Source organism: Saccostrea cucullata, unplaced genomic scaffold (assembly GCF_032062105.1).
Source record: "Saccostrea cucullata isolate Sc308-1 unplaced genomic scaffold, CSIRO_AGI_Scuc_v1 ctg117, whole genome shotgun sequence".
In the NCBI taxonomy this organism is placed as follows: Eukaryota; Metazoa; Mollusca; class Bivalvia; order Ostreida; family Ostreidae; genus Saccostrea; species Saccostrea cuccullata.
Genome location: NW_026932623.1, coordinates 167,277 through 189,695, shown reverse-complemented (window position 1 = coordinate 189,695; position 22,419 = coordinate 167,277). Strand labels below are relative to the sequence as shown.

At 33.9% G+C, this 22,419-nt stretch overlaps 2 protein-coding genes across 9 annotated transcripts in view; both read left to right on the top strand.

Annotated features, from left to right (window-relative positions):
* Positions 1-14,447, top strand: part of LOC134235640 (opioid-binding protein/cell adhesion molecule homolog) — a 52,856-nt gene extending 38,409 nt beyond the window's left edge. For 3 of the 8 annotated variants that reach the window (XM_062717775.1, XM_062717771.1, XM_062717768.1), the window contains 8 exons: positions 1,285-1,489; positions 3,676-3,828; positions 4,322-4,399; positions 5,543-5,611; positions 6,547-6,675; positions 7,991-8,278; positions 12,010-12,225; positions 14,296-14,447. In XM_062717775.1, the coding sequence (XP_062573759.1) occupies positions 1,285-1,489; positions 3,676-3,828; positions 4,322-4,399; positions 5,543-5,611; positions 6,547-6,675; positions 7,991-8,278; positions 12,010-12,225; positions 14,296-14,423 (1,266 nt within the window). In that variant the 3' untranslated portion in view covers positions 14,424-14,447. Of the gene's footprint in view, positions 1-1,284; positions 1,490-1,558; positions 1,764-3,675; positions 3,829-4,321; positions 4,400-5,542; positions 5,612-6,546; positions 6,676-7,990; positions 8,279-12,009; positions 12,226-14,295 lie in introns of all 8 variants that reach the window. The other 5 variants (XM_062717770.1, XM_062717772.1, XM_062717773.1 and 2 more) reach the window with 5 other exon arrangements.
* A 4,063-nt stretch (positions 14,448-18,510) lies between these two features.
* On the top strand, positions 18,511-21,360 carry LOC134235639 (putative amine oxidase [copper-containing]). Its single transcript, XM_062717767.1, has 2 exons — positions 18,511-20,720; positions 20,920-21,360. Exons 1-2 carry the CDS (start codon positions 18,657-18,659, stop codon positions 21,223-21,225), a joined length of 2,370 nt encoding a protein of 789 aa, XP_062573751.1. The 5' UTR covers positions 18,511-18,656; the 3' UTR covers positions 21,226-21,360.
* The last annotated feature ends 1,059 nt before the right edge of the window (positions 21,361-22,419 follow it).

Below are 22,419 nucleotides of genomic sequence, written 5' to 3'. Positions count from 1 at the left end.
AACGGTAATAAACTGACCGCCGATTAGGACGATGATCTTTGTCGAATAACTTCAATTGAATGAATCGGCCACCGACGCATAAAAAATTATAACTTGGACCGATGGACACAAAATTGGTCGGCCGACAAAAAAAGAGGGTGAAATCGGGCAAGACAACGGCCGATGAACTGACGACTGTCACCCGAAGAATCCCATTTTTGCTTGAAAACCCGTCGGCCGTTGGTCGTTTTTGGAAATGTGACTGGGGTTTTACTCCAACATCAATATCTTTGTAAGGATTAGAATGGAGAAACAGTACTTTATATAAATGTTTTATACTGTATTTCACGAAATTTTCGAGACAACTTATTTTCCCGAGATAGGTAATGGTATTGAGGAGCGAAAAAAGTGTAATTTCTTGTAAAGTAATCTCCACTTATAAAAAATATACGCTACATACCTCCTCGCCTTATTACCCTAAAAATTGATTGTATTTGTGAAACAGTGATGCCCTCGTATGACAGTTTATGATCAAGGTTAAAGTTTTTAGCTCTACTTGTCAGAGACCAGAAGAGCTTATGCGATAGTAAGGTGTCCATCGTCCGTCCGTCTGTCTTGCTGTCCGTCCGTCTGTTTGTAAATTTTTTTTTTCAAAAGCTACTCCTCCTACAGCCTGATTTCAATATAACTTGGCACACAAGCAGACTACACTAAGATACACAATTTAGTCCATCGGTTTTTTTATTTCCATGAACGGTGTTGCCATGGTAACTAAAAATAGAAATTTCTATGAAATTTCTTTATAACGCTACTCCTCCCACAGTTTCGGTTTGATTTCAATATAATTTGGAACGCAAGTAGACTACATTAAAGTACATAATTCTATTTATTGCTGCCTGTTGCAAAGTTTCAAATCTAAGTGCTACTTTTCCTTTGTTATTCGTACAGACCAGTAGAGCTACAGTCTCATCAGAGACTTCTGGATTTTTAGAAGGTTCCAAGGTCAAGGTCAAAAGGTGTAAAATATTTATACCCATTTCAAGGTTTTGTCGCAATGAATGCACATGAAGTATGAAATCCGTACTGTTCAGAAGTAATGGGCAAGGTTAAAGGGGCATAAAAATGATTTACAGTAGTACATCCCCTTCAAGTCATTGTCAAAGAAAATGATCATGATTTACTTTTTATTATAGCGAATTCAAGTGAATTTTAGGGAAAATGCAGACATTCTTATATTGCTTTCGTATAATTTTAAATCAGTCGAGGCATAACAAAGTTTTTAAGATAACTTATGTGGTGTTGCAGGTGGTTTGGACGGATCAGTATTCTACTCTGCTGACTTTAGATGAAAAACGCATTATAGATGACGATCGAATGGTTTTAGACCGTCCCCACACAAAAGATTGGAATCTTTTACTCCATAGCGTCAAATATGAAGATAAAGGGCGCTATACCTGTCAAATTAATACAATGCCAATCAAAACTAAAACCATAGAATTGATTGTCCTAGGTATGTTTTTCTTTTATACCTTTTATATACAAGTTTTTCATTATCGTATGACATCATGTCTATTTTTAGGTGGTATGGACCGATCGGTGGTCCACATTGCTGACATATGGGGATCGTCGAATCATCAACGATGAAAGAATTTCAGTAGAAAGGCCCCGTCTGAGGGACTGGAATTTAGTTATTCGTGAAGTACAATATACTGACCAGGGCAATTATGTATGTCAGATCAACACGTTACCCATTAAAACAAACTCGGTCCTCCTTCACGTGTTGGGTAAGGCTGCGTGTACACCGCACCCGACCCATTAGAACTAACAGTGTGTGAATTATTATCTCAAAGCATTGCAATCTTAGCTCCGAACTTGTGTAATTTTTCCTATTTTATTATCTACGTTAAAGATCTTTTCCTTAGTCAGAAAGCCATAATACAATGTTGCATTCGGGAAGGGTACAGTTGAAAAAAATAGACTTAAAAAGCAAACTGAAAACAGGCAAACAAGTAATATAATTTCCTAAATATTCTGGGAGGATGGTCTTGTAGGTAAAAATTAAACTGAAAAAAGATTTAAATCGATTTTCTACTATTCACAAATAATAAAACATTTTGCTGTATATTGTACAACTTTCCAAAAAAAAAGTATGAAAAAATGGTAGATATTTTGGAAATGAATAATTTACACACTGTATAGAGGTCCCGCCCCTTCACTACTTATATGTTGTGTCCTGCACACCGATTGGGTACCACTGTATCAAGAACCGCCCAACTCACACCCATAGCTTTAACCTCTGACGCAAGTTCTCAATTCTCTTCTCTAAAGCTTGGCGCACAATAACGTCACTGTTACTAACAATAGCCGTAGACTCACATTAACTCGGATGTTACACAACTAAAGTTAGATAGTTTTTTTTCCAGAACTATGTCAGACTTTTCTTGTAGCTAGTCCTCACCTGTACATGGAAACAACAGGACACTGGGTTTTCTGTGTATTTTGAGAATTAACACGTTACTTGGCTTTGCAGTTGCTTTGCGTGCGCTAATAATATGCTTTCAACTTTCACATTTTAATCACAGGACACGAAGATCAAATGACACAGTCTTTGTTTGAAATTTGTTCACATTCCAGTTTTTTTTCCTGATTTTTCACAGAACTACCTGTGTATACATACAATCGGCAGTCCTCGGCCGACTCCGTTACGCTCCATTCAAATCTCGGATGTGATAGGTGGAAGAATACGATACATTTTTCCCGGAAAACTGCCTTGTCACTCATTTCATATTTCACTCTGCATAAAGTTTTTTTTTCGAAAAGGTTTCTGAATTTGCTAAATTCTTCGTATAATATTGCTTTTAAATACAACAATATGTTAGTAGTCTTTGAAAGCAAGAACATTGTGTTGGACGTGCAACAAAGTATATACAGTGTATATATAACTCAGATTTCAAAAGTGTAACATTTGAATAAAAATCAAATAAGATCATATGATTGAATCAGCAAGATGGTAGAACACCTTTGACGTCCTAGGTTAGTGTGCGAGGTAGGAGCCACCCGAGGAGCTCCGAGTGGTATACAGAGGAACTCTTCTGTAGTTATGAGGTTCATTTACTAGTATTTGGTGGACATGAAAATGGTCTTTAAGTTTTTGGTCAAAACTATTAACATTTTTCTGTCAGTTTTACACTAAGCAATCGAAATAAATGAATAAATGATTGATGCTTTAAAGTCTGTTCTTGTATTTGTGTAGATAAATATATTTTGAAAGCTCGTGACCATAAAATAAAATTTAAAGATGTCAGTACTACATGTAATGTCACTAATGTGTAGTTAAAACAACGATATGTCGTTGACTCATATTCATAACTGTATATTTTCTATCTTTAACACTATATTGGTAATCTTTGTGTATGATGTATCCCTTATTTGGAAGATATTCTTATACTCGTATGTTATCGTACTACCAGTACCATGTGTTTAGTACTATCTTACAGTAAGACTTTGTTTATTGAATATAACATGTACTTGGACTTAGTTTATCAGTATAGTTTATCAGTATATTTATTAGTTAAGCACTATTGTACGTTCATTCATATGGTTTTAAGATTCCGTAAAAATGAATTGAATGAATTTTATTATTTTTTTCAAAGAAATTGTAGAACCTTAATTAACAAATAAGATTTGATTATTCAGTTCCGCCCGAAATTTTGGACTCTTCAAGTAGTGACATGACGGCAAAGGAGGGTGACACAGTGACCTTGACCTGTAACGTCACTGGTATTCCAAGGCCAACCGTGCAATGGTTTAGGAAACCACACGCGGACAGTCGAGACCAGCATAAAGAAAGTAAGATCTGAATTTCTGTAGAATATAGCTTTAATTTATTTTGATGAAAAGTGTTAATTAATTTGTATTAGAAGGGGAAATCAGACGCTTCAGTGTTGCACTCGTTCAAAATTAGAAGAGTATTTCCCATTTTCGTTTTTCCAAAAATGTTGTATATAGGCTTTGCAACATAGTACACGTATACCAATTTAGAGAAAATTATTTAAAAGTTAAATACTTGCATAAACATATTTAATGATTCATTATTTCTAGAAATACTTTCTTAGCATTTACTACCCTCTGATTGTCAAGCCTTGGTGCAGATTTTATGTGAAAATATGTTTCTGTGTTTTATTGAATTCGCACCCAATGTATGACATATATTTCATTACACTTATTTTAGGTTTTGTATCGTTAAACTTAATATTTCATGCCTTTTAAGTTGCAAACAAGTTGTTCCCAAGGATCGTTGTGACTTATTTGCACTTAGAAAACTTTACACATTTGTGACTAGGAGTGAAGACGACTACCCACGGTCACTATGGTAACCAGCAGTCAGATGACCACTGCTTATACACAGTCAGTCATCGAGGTACATGTCTATGTCAAAATGCGTGCGCATGTATGATCAAGCACTGTGCATACTGTGGACTATATTTCACAAGAAAAATAAAGGAAATGTGACATCTATAAAAGAAAAAAAAATGATATAATAACCCGATTGATATTTCAACTTCTTCCAACAATCCACAGTTATGAGCATTGCTTGTTGCTTTCCACATCTTCAATGTAAATCACTAACTAGTTTTAGATCCTAACCCATATTTTATAATAACATCTGTGGGGATGAAATATTGTTTGTAGACTAGTTTAAATAGTTTTAGGCTTTGCAACTCTAACTATACGTAGATTAACTGAAAAACAAAGAATGATTCTTTGTTACAAATTCACAAATCAATACTAGGCATTCATATCCTCATTATATTATCACAAATATCACTATTATTTATTTAGCAAACAATTTCATTAATACATTTTTTAAAATCACTTTTCTAAATCATGCACTTTTAATGAACACTTTAACTTAAATAACTTTTTGCACCATTTGCGAATTAACCCACATCAAATCACCAAATTTAACATGTTTTATTTTGGAATCATAAAAATTCATACTTAAAACAGCATATCAAGAGATCTTTCTTTCTGTATGATTTTAGAAAATAATTTTATCATTCGGTGACAATCATCAAAAAATAATAATATAGAGCATGAGAATTTCAGGAAAGACAGATGTAACTTAATTGCGAGTACGTAGAAAGCTACTGTAAGAAGTTCGACCATGATGTAAAAAAGTATTTCTTCCTATACTGTTTCAGTTGTTACTATTTTTAACTAAGTTATATAATAATGTGGATTCCCTTTTTCTGACAACCTTGGTTATTTTTGCTGAAAGAAGTAACATTTATTATTTTTATATATCTAAAAAAAAACATGCATTATTAATATCAAAACTTTGCCAGAGCAACTTATCTTGTACAATGGAGTTGAGTAGGAATTTGTACAACAAAAAATAAATAAAGTATCAATTCTATTCAGCATATACCCATATAATCATTTGTTAATTTTAATTTAAGCAACAAAAAAATGATTTCCTTTCTTATTCAGTGATTTCTACAAGATATGTTGCCATGGTATTAGACACGTGATCTGACGCTTTACCATATTTTTGTTACAGTTTTTGAAGTAGAGTTGACTTCCGCTCCGATAGCCCAGGTTATCGGACATGATCCGGTGGTAAATAATGGTACACTCTCTACTTCCTGTTTTGGAGTGTGGTTTCCGCACGATTTGCTTTTATTTCTGTATTCTTCTACAGGTCAAAGCCTGTCAATATGTCTCCTCTCTATCTCTCACTTGTCTGCTATCTGCTTTTGAATAAGTGTAATGGCAATAATAGAATTTTTCACAATAAATAATAATTTTCACTAACTTAGAATATATTTAAAGACTCTACTTGTATTATACACAACCTTAATATAATCTTGACCAGTTTCAGACGCAAGTGCTAACTGTGTTTTTCTGTTAACCAGTGAACCTGTTAACCAGAATTCTCCTACAAACAAACAGATTTTCATTAACCTTGTAGTAAATATAAACCTTGTTAACTTTCAAGAAGAACCTTTACAATTTTCATTAAACAATAAATGTCAATGTATATTTATTTTGTGTTGGTTGCATTTTCCTCCTTTTAACATGGCTTGCATTCCTGTGTTTTGTATTTGTATAGTAAAAGTTTCTTTCAAAGTTATTTGTAAGAAACGAAAATGGGAAAATCATCACGTTATCACTTTCATTTCTGTGTGCTACAAAGAGTATATAGCAATCGCCAAGTCTTTTAAACAATTGTATTCCATTCATGCATTTTATACTATCATAATCAGCTTTTTGCTTTTCATAATCATGTGTAACAATGTGTTCTTATAAGCATTTTTCAAATGAAGATGCTTTATTATTTTTTCCATGGGTATATTCTATATTTCAAAAATAAAAAAAAAAATATCTCGAAACTTATTTTTTTTACTGGAATGGAAAAGAACAGAGTTCAATTGTAAGCGGAAAGTTCATTCTTCATCGCCATATCAAGTATATCAGTTCATCTTACAAGTAATCACTCTTCAATACTACGTAGAACCTTTTTGCCAATAGAACTGTGCTTTAATATAGAGTCCTTTCCTTCAGGGGTGGGGATTAACGGTGAGATCCTGATCATTCACAATGTGTCCAGGTATTGTGACGGGATCTATGAGTGTGTGGCGTTCAATGACGTCCCCCCGGCCGTCAACCGCGTCATGAGCGTCATGGTGGAATGTGAGTACAACTTACTATACGTGTTAGGAGTGTTTGTTACAATTTAGTTTAACGAGGCCGAGTCTAATTCGAATGCGCCTGACTTTGCGCAGCTTTTTAATTTCATACAGTCATTTGTGCGACAGTACACCTTTGCAAAATATTTTGATTTTAATACCAAATTAACATTATCTGTAACTCATTTTGGTCTGAAAATGTGATTTTACGACAATAATTGGGGAAAAAACCCTGAAATTGCTCTAACGACGTCACCATTTCCGGAATTTGTAAGCAATGTATGACGCTGAAGAATGACGCATGACTATGTTCAAGACGTCCATGGATATTATACTAAAAACTAATGACAGAACATCCTAAGAAACATATTAGCGATCTAAACATTGCTATTTTTATGAATAAATGACATTTTTACAATTCAACAGTGTGTTACTGGTTCTGCCTGTCTGGGCAAAAAACAAGCTAAGTCAACTGGCAAGATATTTCTGCAACCAACGGAACATGAATGTATTTATACCGTTAGAGGTACTGGGCTTTGAAAAATAGTAACTTAGTAATGAATTCCTAGACCAGCCTAGATGGTGAATTTATTTTTGAAATTTCACAATTTGGTGACTTTTTACAATAACTCTTATTTATTTGAATGAAAAAGAAATCTCTAGGGCAGAAATCCGGAAAAAAAAAATGGGAAAAAATGTGATAATTTGGCGCTTTTCCAACAAATTCCCATAGGGTCCAATAGTAAAATTTGACAACTTTTGAGATGGCCCCCTAAGAAATTGGGATGGTAAACATTCGATTTTTTAATCTTAAAACAATAAATATAACAGTAAAAATTAATATTAAAAACATATATCAAAATTCCTAGGGCAGAAATAATTAGACTCGGCCTCGTTAATTAGAGTAAAAGGTACTGTTTTGAAAAAATATACATTATGTATCATACATCATAAGTGGGGGAAATATCTGTTGGAACTTTAGCGTCTATTTGGTTTAAATCATCATATTTATATTTAAGAGCCACAATCTTGACAGAATTAGAGTACAATGCAACAGTACGTTTGAGCCTGTGGTTTTAAGAAATCGTTTAATGCATCGAGTTTTTGAACGTATCAAATGTTTAAGCAATTAATTATTTTTATTATAAGCTTTGAACGTTATCGAGTTACTCATTATTATAGTCTGTAAGCAGAGTTTGTATTGGGAGAAAGGGTTGCCTAAAACTACTATTTTGTAAGTTCTTTGTAAGTTCTATGCGTCATATTTGAAAGTGATTTCAGCATAGGTAGCCATTAACAAAGCAGCTTTTGTTTTTAAGTTCCACCAGAAGTTTGGTTGGACAACAGGCGACTTGGACAGTCTGTTGGAAAGGAGACCATTTTAGAATGCAAAGTCACCGCCTTCCCGCAAGCAGTGTCAGCTTGGCGCTTTCAAAGCAACTTTCTCTCCAACTCGCATAAACACCGTATTGACATTTACCAAGATAAAGGCCATACCATTATTCTTAGTCTGCGAATCATGAACATTACGAAGGAGGATTTTGGACAGTACTCCTGTTATGCTAGTAATGCTTTTGGCGAGGACGAGGAAGCAATGACCTTATATGGTAATTAATTATTCATCAATGATCGAAGTTCTAACTGTCTTAACACTGTTGTTCAAGAATTTAAATTAATACATGTATGTTATTTTTATGAATTTCAATATCCTTCCTTCAAAGAATTTCTTTAATTTTCTATATTTTGAAATAGTGAAATATAATTTTATAAGCAAAGTTGTTTTTAGGACTTAAATTGCATTGGAGCATTCAATTATGCATACAGGAGGTGTTAGCAAAATTTTATAATAGATATTTATATAACGTACAAAATATATGTCAGGAGAGTACCCATAACAAAAAAAAAGAGTAAAAATACCGAAAAGTGATCGATTTCATCAAAAATTCAAACAATAAAAATTTGTGAATCATAAACACGAATCTTTGCAAATTCCAGAGGTTGGATGAGGTGCCTATCAGAAGTAAGAATCTCCTGTTGATCGTTCACATCTACCGTGAGCCCTATGTATTAATCAAGTTCACGTAGTCAAGTTTAGTTTTGTAAAACAATTGGTAAGAAACAAGTCAGCCAAATTTCGGCAAAGTGATTGGTTATACATATAATTGCTAACAAGGGCATCGCAAAGCGGAGCATCTCCTCGCAAAAAGCATATCTTTTAATCAAATACGCATCCGGCATCGATCCCGATGCAATTTACGTCACTTTCTGTTTTGCACATCCACAAACAATGGCATCACAATATCCCCTCGACCTCCATTGCGAGGGAATAACTAAGGTCACTGTAACGACCATAGAATTTACAAATTGTTAACTTTAAATGAGGTTGTTGAAATACCTGTAACATCAACGTATGTTTGAGTAGTCTGCCTTGGTTTTAAAAATTGATCATACTCAGGGCACACTTTTGAGAACCGAATAAGTTGGGAGACATAAACATGTCGGTGATAGCGGAATTTTACTATATGATTAAGGAAAGTTGACAATGTAAAAACTGACATCATCTCGTATTCATACAATTTAGCTGTTAGTTGATCTTCGTCGTCTAACTTGGAAAATTTCTGCTTCGTAAGATTGAAAAAAAAAAAAACAGGTCAGCTAATAAAGGAGCACAATATGTTCCCGTGGGGAATCCAACAGTTTGTTTGAAGACATGATCTCCAAATACTTCATGAATGTTTTCAATGAGGAACTCCAGCTCCAACTTCAGAATATAAACATGTTTAGACTGAGGGTGATTTTAACAAAGTAATTTTATTCAAATCCAATCAAAAAATTTGAATATTTCCGAGTTCCGTTTTTAGGTCACCTGAGTAAACTCAGGTGACCTATTGCTATCTATTGTCGTCCGTCGTCGTGCGCCGTGCGTTAACATTTGAACATTTTCAGCTTCTTCTTTGCAACCACTCAACCAATTTTGACCAAATTTGCCACAAAGCATCTATGGGTGAAGGGGAACAAAAATTGTGAATTTCATGGTCCCTGCCCCCCTGGGGCCTGAGGGGTGGGGCAAAAACCTGTTAAATTAATGAAATCTTTAAAAATCTTCTTCTTTACTCATGGACATCAAGCAGTCAAACTGTTTGCATGATTGTAATCAGCATTGAGTCCTCTACCAAAATTATGAAATTCATGGCCCCAGGGTCAGGGGTCTAGTGCTAGGGCGGGGCTAAATTTATTACATGGTGAAAATGCATAAACTCTTTGAGAATCTTCTTCTCTGCTCATGGGCATTAAATAAACTAACCAAGTACATAGTTATATTGAATAAGGTGGTCTCTACCAAAATTGTGAAATTCGTGGCCCCTGGGTCAGGGGTTCTAGTGCTAGGGCGGGGCTTTATTAATTATATAGTGAAAATACATTAATTCTTTAAAAATCTTCTTCTCTACTCCTGGGCATTAAATAAAGTAACTCCTGGGCATCAAATAAAGTAACTAAGTACAAAGTTATGTTGAATAAGACTGCCTCTCCCCAATTTGTGAATTTCAGGGCCCCTGAGTCAGGGGTTCTTGTTTTAGGGTGGGGCTCTAGATTATAATTATAGTGAAATGCATGAATTCTTTGATCTTATCCTTTGCTCCTGGTCAATATGCTAATGATCTAATTACATATTTAAGGCCAGGATTTATTTTATTTTCAGTTTTACAAACCCTCCGCTCAAGGTTTTGAATTTTCCAAAAAAAAATATTTTTTTTTCCGATTTCAAATTTCAGTCGGGATCGAGATTTCAAATTTACGAACTCGCACTTCCGGTTTAAGATGAAACGGCGGGTAATTAAATAAAGCTAGATCTGCGAAGATAGCTTGGTTTAGTGTAAAATTCATCGATAAGAGTGCCATTCAAAACGTTTCACCAGTTCAAAGGACAAATAAAATTCTGACGACTTTGTTGCACAATGACATGCTGGTGAGATAATTATGTATTCGTTTCAAAAATTTCTGTAAATTATTTTCCTTCCACAGGTTTTAAATTGCCCGTGGTAGCTATTGCATATTGCCAGCGACATTGTTTAGGTCTCTGTTATAGCTTACAGTCTAAGCATCAGGTTTGCTTATGCATCAGATGTAATGAATAAAACTATGGGAGAAGTTAAGTCCATTTAAGGAAGAAATAAACAATAACTTGAAGAAATAAAAAAAAATTCAACTAAACAAATATATACAGGCATGTAGTATCATTTGTATCAGCCAGAATTTTACACTAAATTGAAAAAAATGTTCACCCAACAATAACTGTCTGTTTTATGATGGAATTATAATTTAGGTATCAAGTATATTTTAGAACAATCACATTCACCTAACACATATAAAAAATTTATATTGAAAGACTTTTAAAGAATTGATTTTTTAAAATATATTTTGATCAACATCACAAAATTTATATAACTTGCCCAAACTGGCATATGATGAAATAAGGAATTAAATGTTCTACTTTCCTATTTGTAAGCAGTGTCCAATGGTAAGGAGCCTATTAGGATAGCATAAAAAAAGAATGTTCAAATGTTGATAATTGATTTATCCAAAAAATCTTTTTTATTTCCTTCTCCCTCGAGACTTTTTCATTCTCATGTTCATAACTAAACCTAAAAATAAAAAAAATTTTGGCTGTAGGATGAAGAAAGGGGCCTCTTTCAAAATAGATAATTTCAGGGCTGCTGGGTCAGACCAGGGGTTTACTTTGAGCTGTGCTCTTTGATAACAATAGTGCCTCTTTCAAAATTTTGAATTTCATGGCTTTTGGAAATTAGCAATCACTGGAAAGTTGTTACATGATACTCAGGTGACCTATAAGGCCCGTGGGCCTCTTGTTATTGAAGAAGATTTATCAATGATATTCAACGATATATGATATACTTAGCTCAAATGAAGCAAAAAGACAGGTTTCCTGTAAGGAGGTTTATTGTGTTCACATTATTTGAACATTCCTGAAAGACGTACTTAAGACGCTGGGTACTTTTGTAATTTATCACGATCTTTTTTTAATTGAAGGAGACTAATGCTGCAAGAAATGGAAATTTAAAATATTTGTTTTAAAATGCATATTTTCAAATTCACTTATTTTAAATGTGCTCAGTCAGAATGAATGTTTCTCCAGTAAATCAGTTCTAGAGTCAGTTTTATTCTAGAACTGATTTATCTGAGGATTATCTGGTCAACATATAAACTTGATTGTCAATACTGTAGCATTGGAATTAACTGAACGTTGCTAATATTACGAAAATATCTTCAAATTCGTAATCACAACAAAATGCTTTAAATGAAAAAAAATACTTTATAGAGTTCATCCCTGCAACCAGAGCAAAACCAGTGACCACAACATCAATCCCTAGATTTACGACAACCTTTAGCAAGAGGACCAGGATAGCAAAGCCCTCAGAATATGACGACTTCATCCCATTCAATCCAAACGGAAACGGACATAACCCGGGTAATGATACATTAAACGACGGACAACAAGTTGGAATTAAGTGTACCGGCGCCATTGTTAGAATTTGTACGTGAAATAAGCATGTTTTAGAGGGGTTTGGCGCATGTCTGATTTGTCTGAATTCAATTCTTTCTCATCTCTCAATTTAACATCCTGCAACTCTTGGGAACTTTTAACCCTTTTCCTATCAACTATAAACAACGTATGAAAAGTTGTGTAAAAATCAGGACTTTTTCAGTCCTGTCTCTTCAAGATTTATGACCAAAGTGAAAACTTTGAATAAGAAAATCAAACTTCTAACTGAATGTTATTGAGTGATATCGAGGTTTTCTTTCTGATATTTTGTTGCATAGGGTAAAATACGGAAACCCAATTCCTCTCTCATTCAAAAGCTGTCACTAATTCTTTTTTTTTCAAAAGTTCTTCGCACTTTAAGGTCAAGGTCAATGTATCTAATAATTTTAATCTTTATTCAGGTAGTATAGGCAATTATACAATGTATATGAACATTGAGGTGTGAGTATTGAACACGGATAAAAATTATAAATATACATAATTTAAGAGATAAGTTATAAATAAGTTAAGTTCTAAATCACAGTGAACTTGAAAAGGCCTAGACACATGTTTTGCACATCAATATAAAAATCCTAACTTTCAAAAGATATGAAGAAGTTAAACCTTTTGAAAGTGCTGTAGGTTAAACGTCATATATATCTTGGGTTTTCACGGTGTGTGGAAAACTGTGGTAAAACTGTATCACAGATTAAAGGAAATTTTTGCATGTATCCCATTTTATTTATTCAAAATAAAGCTTTGTTGAAAATATTTTTTCAATTAGCACAATTCTATCCTCATTTGGGCGAATTTCAAACGGGGCGAAATGAAATAATACATATAATTTCTGTAATAAAACTATGAATGGGCGAATTTAAAACGGGGCAAAATTATTTGCAGGTGTGAAAGGGCGAAAATTAAACGGGGCAAAAATAAGTAATGTGCTCGTGAAATATGAAAGCCCTATCATTTTTCATTCAAAAGTTATCAATATTATTTGTAATGTTACGTTTTTTCGGACAGACTGACTGACAAACGAATGAAATTCAATGTTCCCTCTCTTTCACGCAAGCGGGGAAAATATATAGATAATGATTACCATCTCTTTCGATGCATGTTTTCACGGTGTGTGAGCAAAAACCTATGCCACTTTAATAACTTTATTTAAGTCATGCAACCCCGTAAACAAGCAGACAATATAAAAATATATATATATATTCATGATATATGTATTCATTTGCATGTATCCCACTGAGATGCGTTAATTAAAATATTCAAAATAAAGTTCTGTTGAAAATATTTTTCAATTGTAATTTTATGCAATTCTTTGTATTTATATATTAAACGATTTGGACTTTCAGTAAGGCATGACATTCTTGACGTTACATTAGCGTCTGAAAATTACAGTCTTTCATTCACTGTTGAAATATACATTGTGTGGTAGAAATTCGGGCTAATGTCAATGAGTCTACCCAATGATAGGATCCAGTGATAGCGTTCTTACGGCAAAGAGGTAGGGCTTAAATCGTCTCATCGTTGTCAACAACCATTTAAAGTTGCTGGTGTTATTAATTTCTTAATCAACGAGAATCTATTCGCCATTTGAGAGACGCTAATTAGGTAGCGTCAAGAATGCCACGCCTTAATTACTGAAAGTCCAAGGGTGTCAGAGAAGTGCACTATTTTGGTCGACAATATTTACGTGAAACTACCATCGGACATACAGTGTAGTAATATCAATTTATGGTGACACGCAAAAAAATGTTCAGATAATTTACGGCGCTATAGTATTTTACACAATAGTGAAAATTGGACTGTTTTGTGTGACATTTATATTATATAGTAATGTCACTTGATAAGGGTGAAAATATAATACAGTGTTAATATATCAAAATAGAGAATGATTTAATATTCTAAAGCACTGTATACAAAATCGATGAAAATAATTTTTAAAGGGAAAATATTATGTAAAACTTACCAACAATTTCAATATTAAATTATGCATAGACTGTTTAATTTTCCCCGTAATATTTATAGATTTACCGGTATTTATTAATATAATAATATTTTTGTGGCTTACAGGTGCACCATACACCATGAGCAAAAGCAGCGGCGGGCAAACACATTTATTTCACAACGGAAATTGGATCATTTTCATGATTGTTTCTTTTAATTTTGTAATTGACATTTTCAGTTTCGTGAAATTATGAGAATAAAGCCCAGTTTGTATTTTAGCCTAGCAGTATTATTTAAATTATTTATGTCGAGTTTTTCACTTAATCAATTTTGTACAGTATTTTGAAAGTTGTTTTATAATATTTGTAAGATGGATGTATGGATTCTTTCTTTGCTAATTGAAAATTGACTGTTGAATGATGCATTTGCCTTTCACACCATGTTATTCTGATTAAGTCTGGTACTGTAAGCCTGTTCTTATTAACAGATTTGTAAGACATCTATTATTCATGATTCCATATGTTTAACAGAAAACATTTCAATTTTTGTCAGCATTTATCTTCGGGTTGTGTATCACAAAGATCTTGACTCCTGTGTTTTCTACCAATGCTTTTTAAACACATTTCGCTTATTGTCATTCTGGTGTATATTTGGGAGAGCTTATTGTTCTTTTAAAATTTGATAAGTTGCACTTTTATGCAAATATTTTTTTAAAATTAGAAATGAATGATCTTTTTTTCTATTTTGCCAGAATTTTCTGAGAACTACGAAGTTTTTTTTCTACGCAAGAAAACATCCACTTATGTCGGCCTGCTTCATTGATTTATGATAAAATGTTTTATTTCCCTTTCTGCATTTTTTTTAGGTTATTGCCTGAAGCATACTTTATAGCGACTGTGTGATTTTATTTTATTTTATTTTTTATTAATTAAAATTCGGCTTTCAGGAAGATATTGAGATAAAAAGGATACATCCAGTACCGTCTATCAGAAACGAGTGTGAGAGAAATGCATTAAGATGAAAAAAGATTTGCTTTATTGCTTTTGGAAGTTTGAAAACTTATATGCGTTTAGAAAGTTTAATTGATAAATAAAGAATGCCTTTTCAAGGACGGATGATACAAACAAACAAGAGGTCCATGGGCAACATCGCTTACCTGAGTAACTTTAGTGATGCCGTTCTTTACCAGATTTATCCCCTTGCAATACCTATTGTGGCCTCGCCTTCCCTGGGGGTTACAATTTTAACAATTAAGAATCTACATTACTCCGGGATGCTACCACATAATTTTCAGGATTTTTGATAAAAGTGTCTAGCCCAGCGGTTCTTAGAAGAAAATTTTATAATTTTTTTCCATTTCTATATATTTCTATTTTTAAAACTTTTTATTTTACATTTCTTCTTTATGGCCGCGCATAACCCCCGGGGGTCATGATGTGAACAATTTAGAATCAACACTATCCCAGGATGCTTCCACGTAAGTTTCAGCTTTTCTAGCCCAGTGGTTCTTTAGAAAAAGATTGTTAAAGTTTTTTCCTGTATATTTCTATGTAAAACTTTGATTCCCTATTGTGGTCCCGCCCAACCCCCGGGGGTCATGCTTTGTACAATTTAGAATCAACAATACCCCAGGATTCTTCAACATACGTTTCAGCTTTTCTGGCCCAGTGGTTCTTGACAAGAAGATTTTTAAAGTTTTTTCCTATATATTTCTTAGCTGCAGATCTGTAGCTCTCCGAAAAAAATATATATTGATAGTAGTTGACATCCGAACGAAGCATATTGGACCGAATTATCTTTGAAACCAAAATGGCAGTATAAATAAGCGAAATGTTCGATGATTACAATATCAGGGTCAGGAGGACTATTAACAACAATTATGAGGAATGTTTGGTTGTGGAAAAAGCGAAAGAATATGTTAGGAACACACGGTTAGTAATATTTTGAGATTACAGTTTGAAAAACATGGAGAAATAAATCGAGAACCGAGCGCGCTTTTTTGTGCGCAATAAATATACAGTTTTTTTCAATGGGTGGCACTGTAGCTCTCCGGTCTATCAATATTTTTGTTCGGAGAGCTACAGACCTGCAGCGATATATTTCTATGCAAAACTTGGATTCCCTATTGTGGCCCCGCCCAACCCCCGGGGGTCATGATTTGTACAATTTAGAATTAACACTACCCCATGATGCTTCCACATGTTAGCATTTCTGGCCCTGTGAGAGGAAGAATTTTTAATGACCCCACCTAATTTTTGTCTTTTCTTGATTATCTCCCCTTGTGAGGGGTCTTGGCCCTTCATTTTAATAATGTTAACTCCCCTTTACCTAAGAATGCTTTGTATCAAGTTTGGTTAAAATCAGCCCAGTGGTTCTTGAGAAGAAGGCAAAAATGTGAGAAGTTAATAGACGGACGGACTTCTCTGTTACAAAAAATGTGAAATTTAATTAATTTTAGCCTTTGGCTCAGGTGAGCTAAAAATGGATGCTTAAATTTTTTTATATTTTGGGCCTTTTTTGTTATTGATGAGAACATTAAATTTTTAAAATATTAAGAAATTGTTAATTTTCTATGATGAATAAATTTCACCGTTTTGAAATTATCCTTAATAATCTAAATCACTTAGTTCATAAACTCTATGGGGTTAAACATCCTAGTATTCATTTGATTTATACAAACATATATTAACTTTTATTTTCACGATTTTTGATAAAAGTTTGTTCGTATCATCTGTCCTTAAAAAGCATTAACCCTTCGTATACATTTTTCTCTCTTACATTTCTGTACATATCTTTAGCCAATCTTTATAAAATTTTTAGATTTTAAATTTATCCTTTATCACGTGTCATGTTTCAAGTTATTGTTTTTGTAATCTGAATAAAAGTTAATTAATAATTATACATTCTGATGACCTTGAAGAACGAACTTATAAAAGACGACCAGTTTTTACACCTTGTCTTGCTTGTATTTCTACTATTTGGTACACATATAGCAGCTTATGATCGAATATTATTTATCATTGTTCGGAAGTTATGTTAATTTCTGATGACTATAAAGTTATTTTTATAATGATTTAGTTACGTTCTATTTTCGGTGACGAAAATTTATTGGATTGCAACCGGAAAACAAAATTATCTGCTAACTCAACATAATCAATTCAATTTTAGGGCATTTCTGAATTTTAGGCAACATTGAATAAATTACTTTTGAAATATTTAAGTGAACAGTTCGCATTTCAATATGGATAGAAGCAAGGCTTAAACATGTTCTTTTCAATAGCATTGTCTATAATTATAGACATATGTATGACAAAAAAATCAAGGCATAAATATCAAAAGCGTATGCTTGCACAATTTAATCATTAATAATCTGTGTCCAAGCACCTTTAATATCAAAAACAGATACATGTACACTAAAATATGAATCTCAGTGTAGTTTACTTGTGTGCCATGTTACATTGAAATCTATTTCAAACTGTAGGAGTAGCATTTTGGAAGTAATTCACAGAAATTTCTACCTCAAGTTACCCCGGCAACACTGTTCATGGAAATCACAAAATGATTTAGATGATACATGTATGCACATGTATCTTATTATAGTCTACTTGTGTCCTAGTTATATTGAAATCTAACAGATACTGTAGGAGTAGAATTTCGGATTAATTTCACAAAAATGTCAATTTTTAGTAACCATGGCAACGTTCATTGAAATCAAAGACCGATAAACAGAATTTATGTATCGTAGTGTAGTCTACTTGTGTGTCGAGTTGCTATATAGTATATTGAAATATGTCCAAAACTGTTGGAGGACTGACGGACGTCTCTGATCAGTAGGGCTAAAACAAAATGAAATTCAAATAAACATTACATTTTATATTTAGCTCCGAAACAATGTCCGAAAGAGCAACCCTACGGAACTCCATTAATTAACCTATATATATATATATATATATATATATATATATATATATATATATATATATATATATATATATATATATATATATATATATATATAATAATATTTGAATTAATTCATTTTGACGGATTTTAAATCAATGTACAGTGTATTTTGACATTTGTTAAAACGAATTGAATTCGTTTAATCGAATTCTTAAATTTGATATTATGGATTATATTTTTTTTAATCTAACTCGACATTTATTTTATGAATTCAATATAACAAATTATCGAATTGATTTTAACGAATCCAATTCTTTATAACAAACATCCGCATCCATTTAAAAGAATTTTAGATAAAACATTTAAATATATTCTGTCAGGTCCTAATGGGATTCCGTTAAATCCTATTCATCACAACAACTAAAACTATTATGGTAATGAGACACAGTAATTCGGTTGACATTTTCCCTGCACTGGAATGGGAAAAATTCTAAAGGACCCATATCCAAGGTGTTAGTGGAGGTACATGTAGTTTTTTATAGAAGATTTCTGCACCTTTTTATTCTATTATAACAGCTGTTATAATGGATAAAATGGCAGAGAAAGGAGATAAAAGAAAGGTTCATAAAGTTTGGAAACACCTTACATTTGTTCTTGGGGCGTTTTCCTTAGTGCTCTTGATCGCGATTTCAGTGGCTGTTGTTATAATCAGTAGAAAAAAATCTGAGCATATCCCAGATTGCTTTGGAATTCCTGCTTCCGGTCCAATAGATTTGACGGAGCCGGATTCACCTCCTGCTTTCCACGACTTGACCAGGGAAGAAATTCAAACTATTTTGGATTTTATGTACTCATTGAAAAAATTGAATCTAACAGAACCTCCAAATGCCACCATTGACTCAAATTATATATACTCTGTGGAACTTGTTCTTCCCAAGAAAAGCAGTATCATTCAACCTTATCCCGAGACATTAATGAAGAGACGTGCATTGGTGACGATATTTAAGGGAGCTAACTCAAAACCAGATGTTTTAGAGTACCGGGTAGATATAACATCATCACCACCAAAGCTACTGTCCACTAAGTCTGTCCCCTTTTCTTTCCGACCATTATCTTTCACAGAGTTTGTAGTCTCTGAAAGTGTCCTCAAAGAAGAGTGCAGAAATGTTGTAGGAGACATTTTGCAGCAAAGTTTCGGAGGAAATCTTTTAAATTGTGGTAATAAATGTTTAGGAATCGCAGCTATTGTTCCTTTTCCTTCTCACATAGCCGGAATACGCGGTCAAGGTTATCGCGCTATGTGGGCTCTATTCCTGCAAATGAAAGAACCAAGCGACCTTCATCCAGTTGATTTTGCTGTCCTTCTGAGAATGAATGGAACTGCTAGACCCGAAACCAGTGACGTTTGGTATAACAATAGATTGTTTGATTCATTAAAAAGTTTTAAGGAGAAATGGTACAATGGAGAAGTTGCCAAGCAGCGCGTTGATTTCCCGCCTTCTCATACACACACTGAAGTCTTTCCCGAATACCCACAAAGACCTCCTATTGAGGTCGAACCAGATGGAAAACGGTACACCATAAAAGACCGGAAAGTGACCTATATGAACTGGAACTTTCAGTTTGGAATATCTATTACGCATGGTCCCCAGTTGTACCAAATCAAATTTAAAGATACTCTAATTGTTTATGAGTTGGGATTGCAAGAAATTTTGGTCTTTTATTCGTCGTCAGATCCATCCAGAATGTTTGCCAACTACTTTGACAGCCTTGCATTGATAGGAGACAATATACGTACTCTGGTTCCTGGGGTAGATTGTCCGAACCATGCGACTTTTATTGACTTTGCGCACATGTCGGAATTATCAAGAGCACCTGTTACGGAAAGTAATGCCATATGCGTATTTGAACATAACACGGGTATTCCGCTCCGACGCCATCATGGACTTTATGAAGCCCCTTCCGGGTATTATGAAGGTGTACCAAATATTGTTCTTATTCTTCGAATGATTACAACAATCAGTAATTATGACTACATATTTGATTTCATCTTTTATCAAAATGGAGTTCTTGAAACTAAGGTGACATCAACAGGGATCATCCTTACTTCTCCCATGATATCACAAAGAAAATACGGCTTTCAGCTAAATGACCGTTCTATTGGTACCATACATCATCACATGTTTCATTTCAAAGTTGACATTGATATAGGCGATTCCATCAATAGCTACTCGACTTTTGACATAGAAAGAGACAGCATTGAAAATCAATTCTCAAGAGAGAAAAATCCAGATAAATGGCACCAAGAGAAGATCGTACAAGTAAACTATGCTACTGAGAGAGAGGCCGCATATAAATTTAACTTCAGCATCCCAAAATACCACGTGTTCTACAGTGAAGACGATACTCACAAGGACAAATTCGGTAATCGGAGAGCTTACAGACTACTACATCGGGGTTTGTCAAAAAGTGGGTTACAAGAAGGTTACGGAAATGAACCTGGGGCGTCGTGGATGAGGTACCAAATGGCTGTCACAAAACGCAAAGAGACCGAACCTTACAGCTCATCCAAATATGCTAGCTTTGATGGAGAACAACCAACCGTGGACTTCGAAGGTTTTATTGGGGACGAAAATATACAAAAAGAGGTAACTCTTTTGTCTTTTAATCTTGCTCAAGAGAAAGAATTTGAGTCATTTCAGATAACTGAGGTTTTGGTCTTAGAACTTTGTTCAATTCAAATAGCGTTTCATTCAAGAGAAATCATTACTCTTCAAAGGGAACAGAGATCAAGACCTTTTATAGAGTATATAGTAGTTCAAATTTATACTTGTTTCTCTATTCTAGGATCTGGTTGCGTGGGTCACCATGGGGACCCATCATATTCCCCACACAGAGGATCTGCCCGTAGTGACGACACCCGGAACTGACGTCAGCTTCCTCCTGCTGCCATTCAACTTCTTCCATGAGGATCCAAGCATTGGTATCCGTGACAATATCCGCATTCATTACGAAAATATCCAAAATCCATCGGAGCCATTAACAATTAAGAGGCAAACAAAAGCGGAAGACCTGAATTGTTTACCTCCAAAGACGTATAGTCTTGATGACCTTAAAGTAAAACCCGAGGCATTTATCAGCCGTATGATTTAGATTGTTTAAATTCAACAATTACTTTAAACAGTTATAATTACTCATGTACATTTTAAATAAAAAAAAAAATTATGAAAGTTTTATTTCTGTAACCAAAGTATACCGTTTTGATAGTTCATATGCAGTGCATAAAAGTAATAATCAAGTTTATGACTGTTTATTTGTTCTGAAGTCTCTGTATGTTTCTAGGAACAATCATCTTCGCTAGTCAAGGGTTTTTGTCTCCTCACGAAGCGCCGCGGATATGAAAGCCTTGGTTACCGAAGATGAATGTAGGTTAAATAGTGAAAAGTGTCCAGCTATTGTACAGAGACGTCATGGTACCTTTTGAAGGAATAATATATCAAGTTATACATTTTACAAGAAAAAGACTACGATTTGTAAATGGAACAACTATCCTCAATGCATGTATAAACTATTTGTGACGCTTTTTTAAAAGTCATTGTTTTGGCCATTTCATAGTATGATTAATTCCAAGTTCTCCCACTGACTCATCCTCAAAACATCGAGTCCTGAGTCAATTTATGAATCATTTTTTTAAAACAGAGAAATCCTTACTCATCATAACACATGCACAGTTTGCTAAATAACCAGCCTTGGGGACAGAGAAAAATCACTTTCAAAGAAATAATGCATTTTAACAATATGATCAACAGAGTCCAGTCCTAAAACTAGACACCCAAATCAGAGGCCAGAAATTTCACATTTTTAGAAAAGGCAAAATAATAGTTGTGACCTGTCTTTCATCAACTAAGGTCATTCACGTCTCGAGTTTGAACCCACGACTCTCAGATCACAGAGCAGAGATTTTCAAAGAAATAAAACATTTTTATTACATAACCGACAGAACTAAGACCTAACACTTAAAACCCAGAACTTGGGGCCATGCATCTTACAACTAAGCACTAAATACAGTATGTTTGCTTAAACAAAGGGCAGAGCAGCAGATTTTCAAAGAAATGATGCAGCAGTTTCATTACAATATCACCATCTTCCTTTAAAATTTCATTTGGGGAGGGGGGAAGGTCATCGACATTAAAAGCAAAATTTTATACATGAAGGATGATGAAGCTAAAAACAGTCCTATTGCCTCCTGGTTCATTTACTGATGCTCTGATTCATATTACTAAAAATTTTAAAACCCTAGTCTATTTGTTGACAGTTTGTGGGAGGTAAATCTGTACAATTACAACC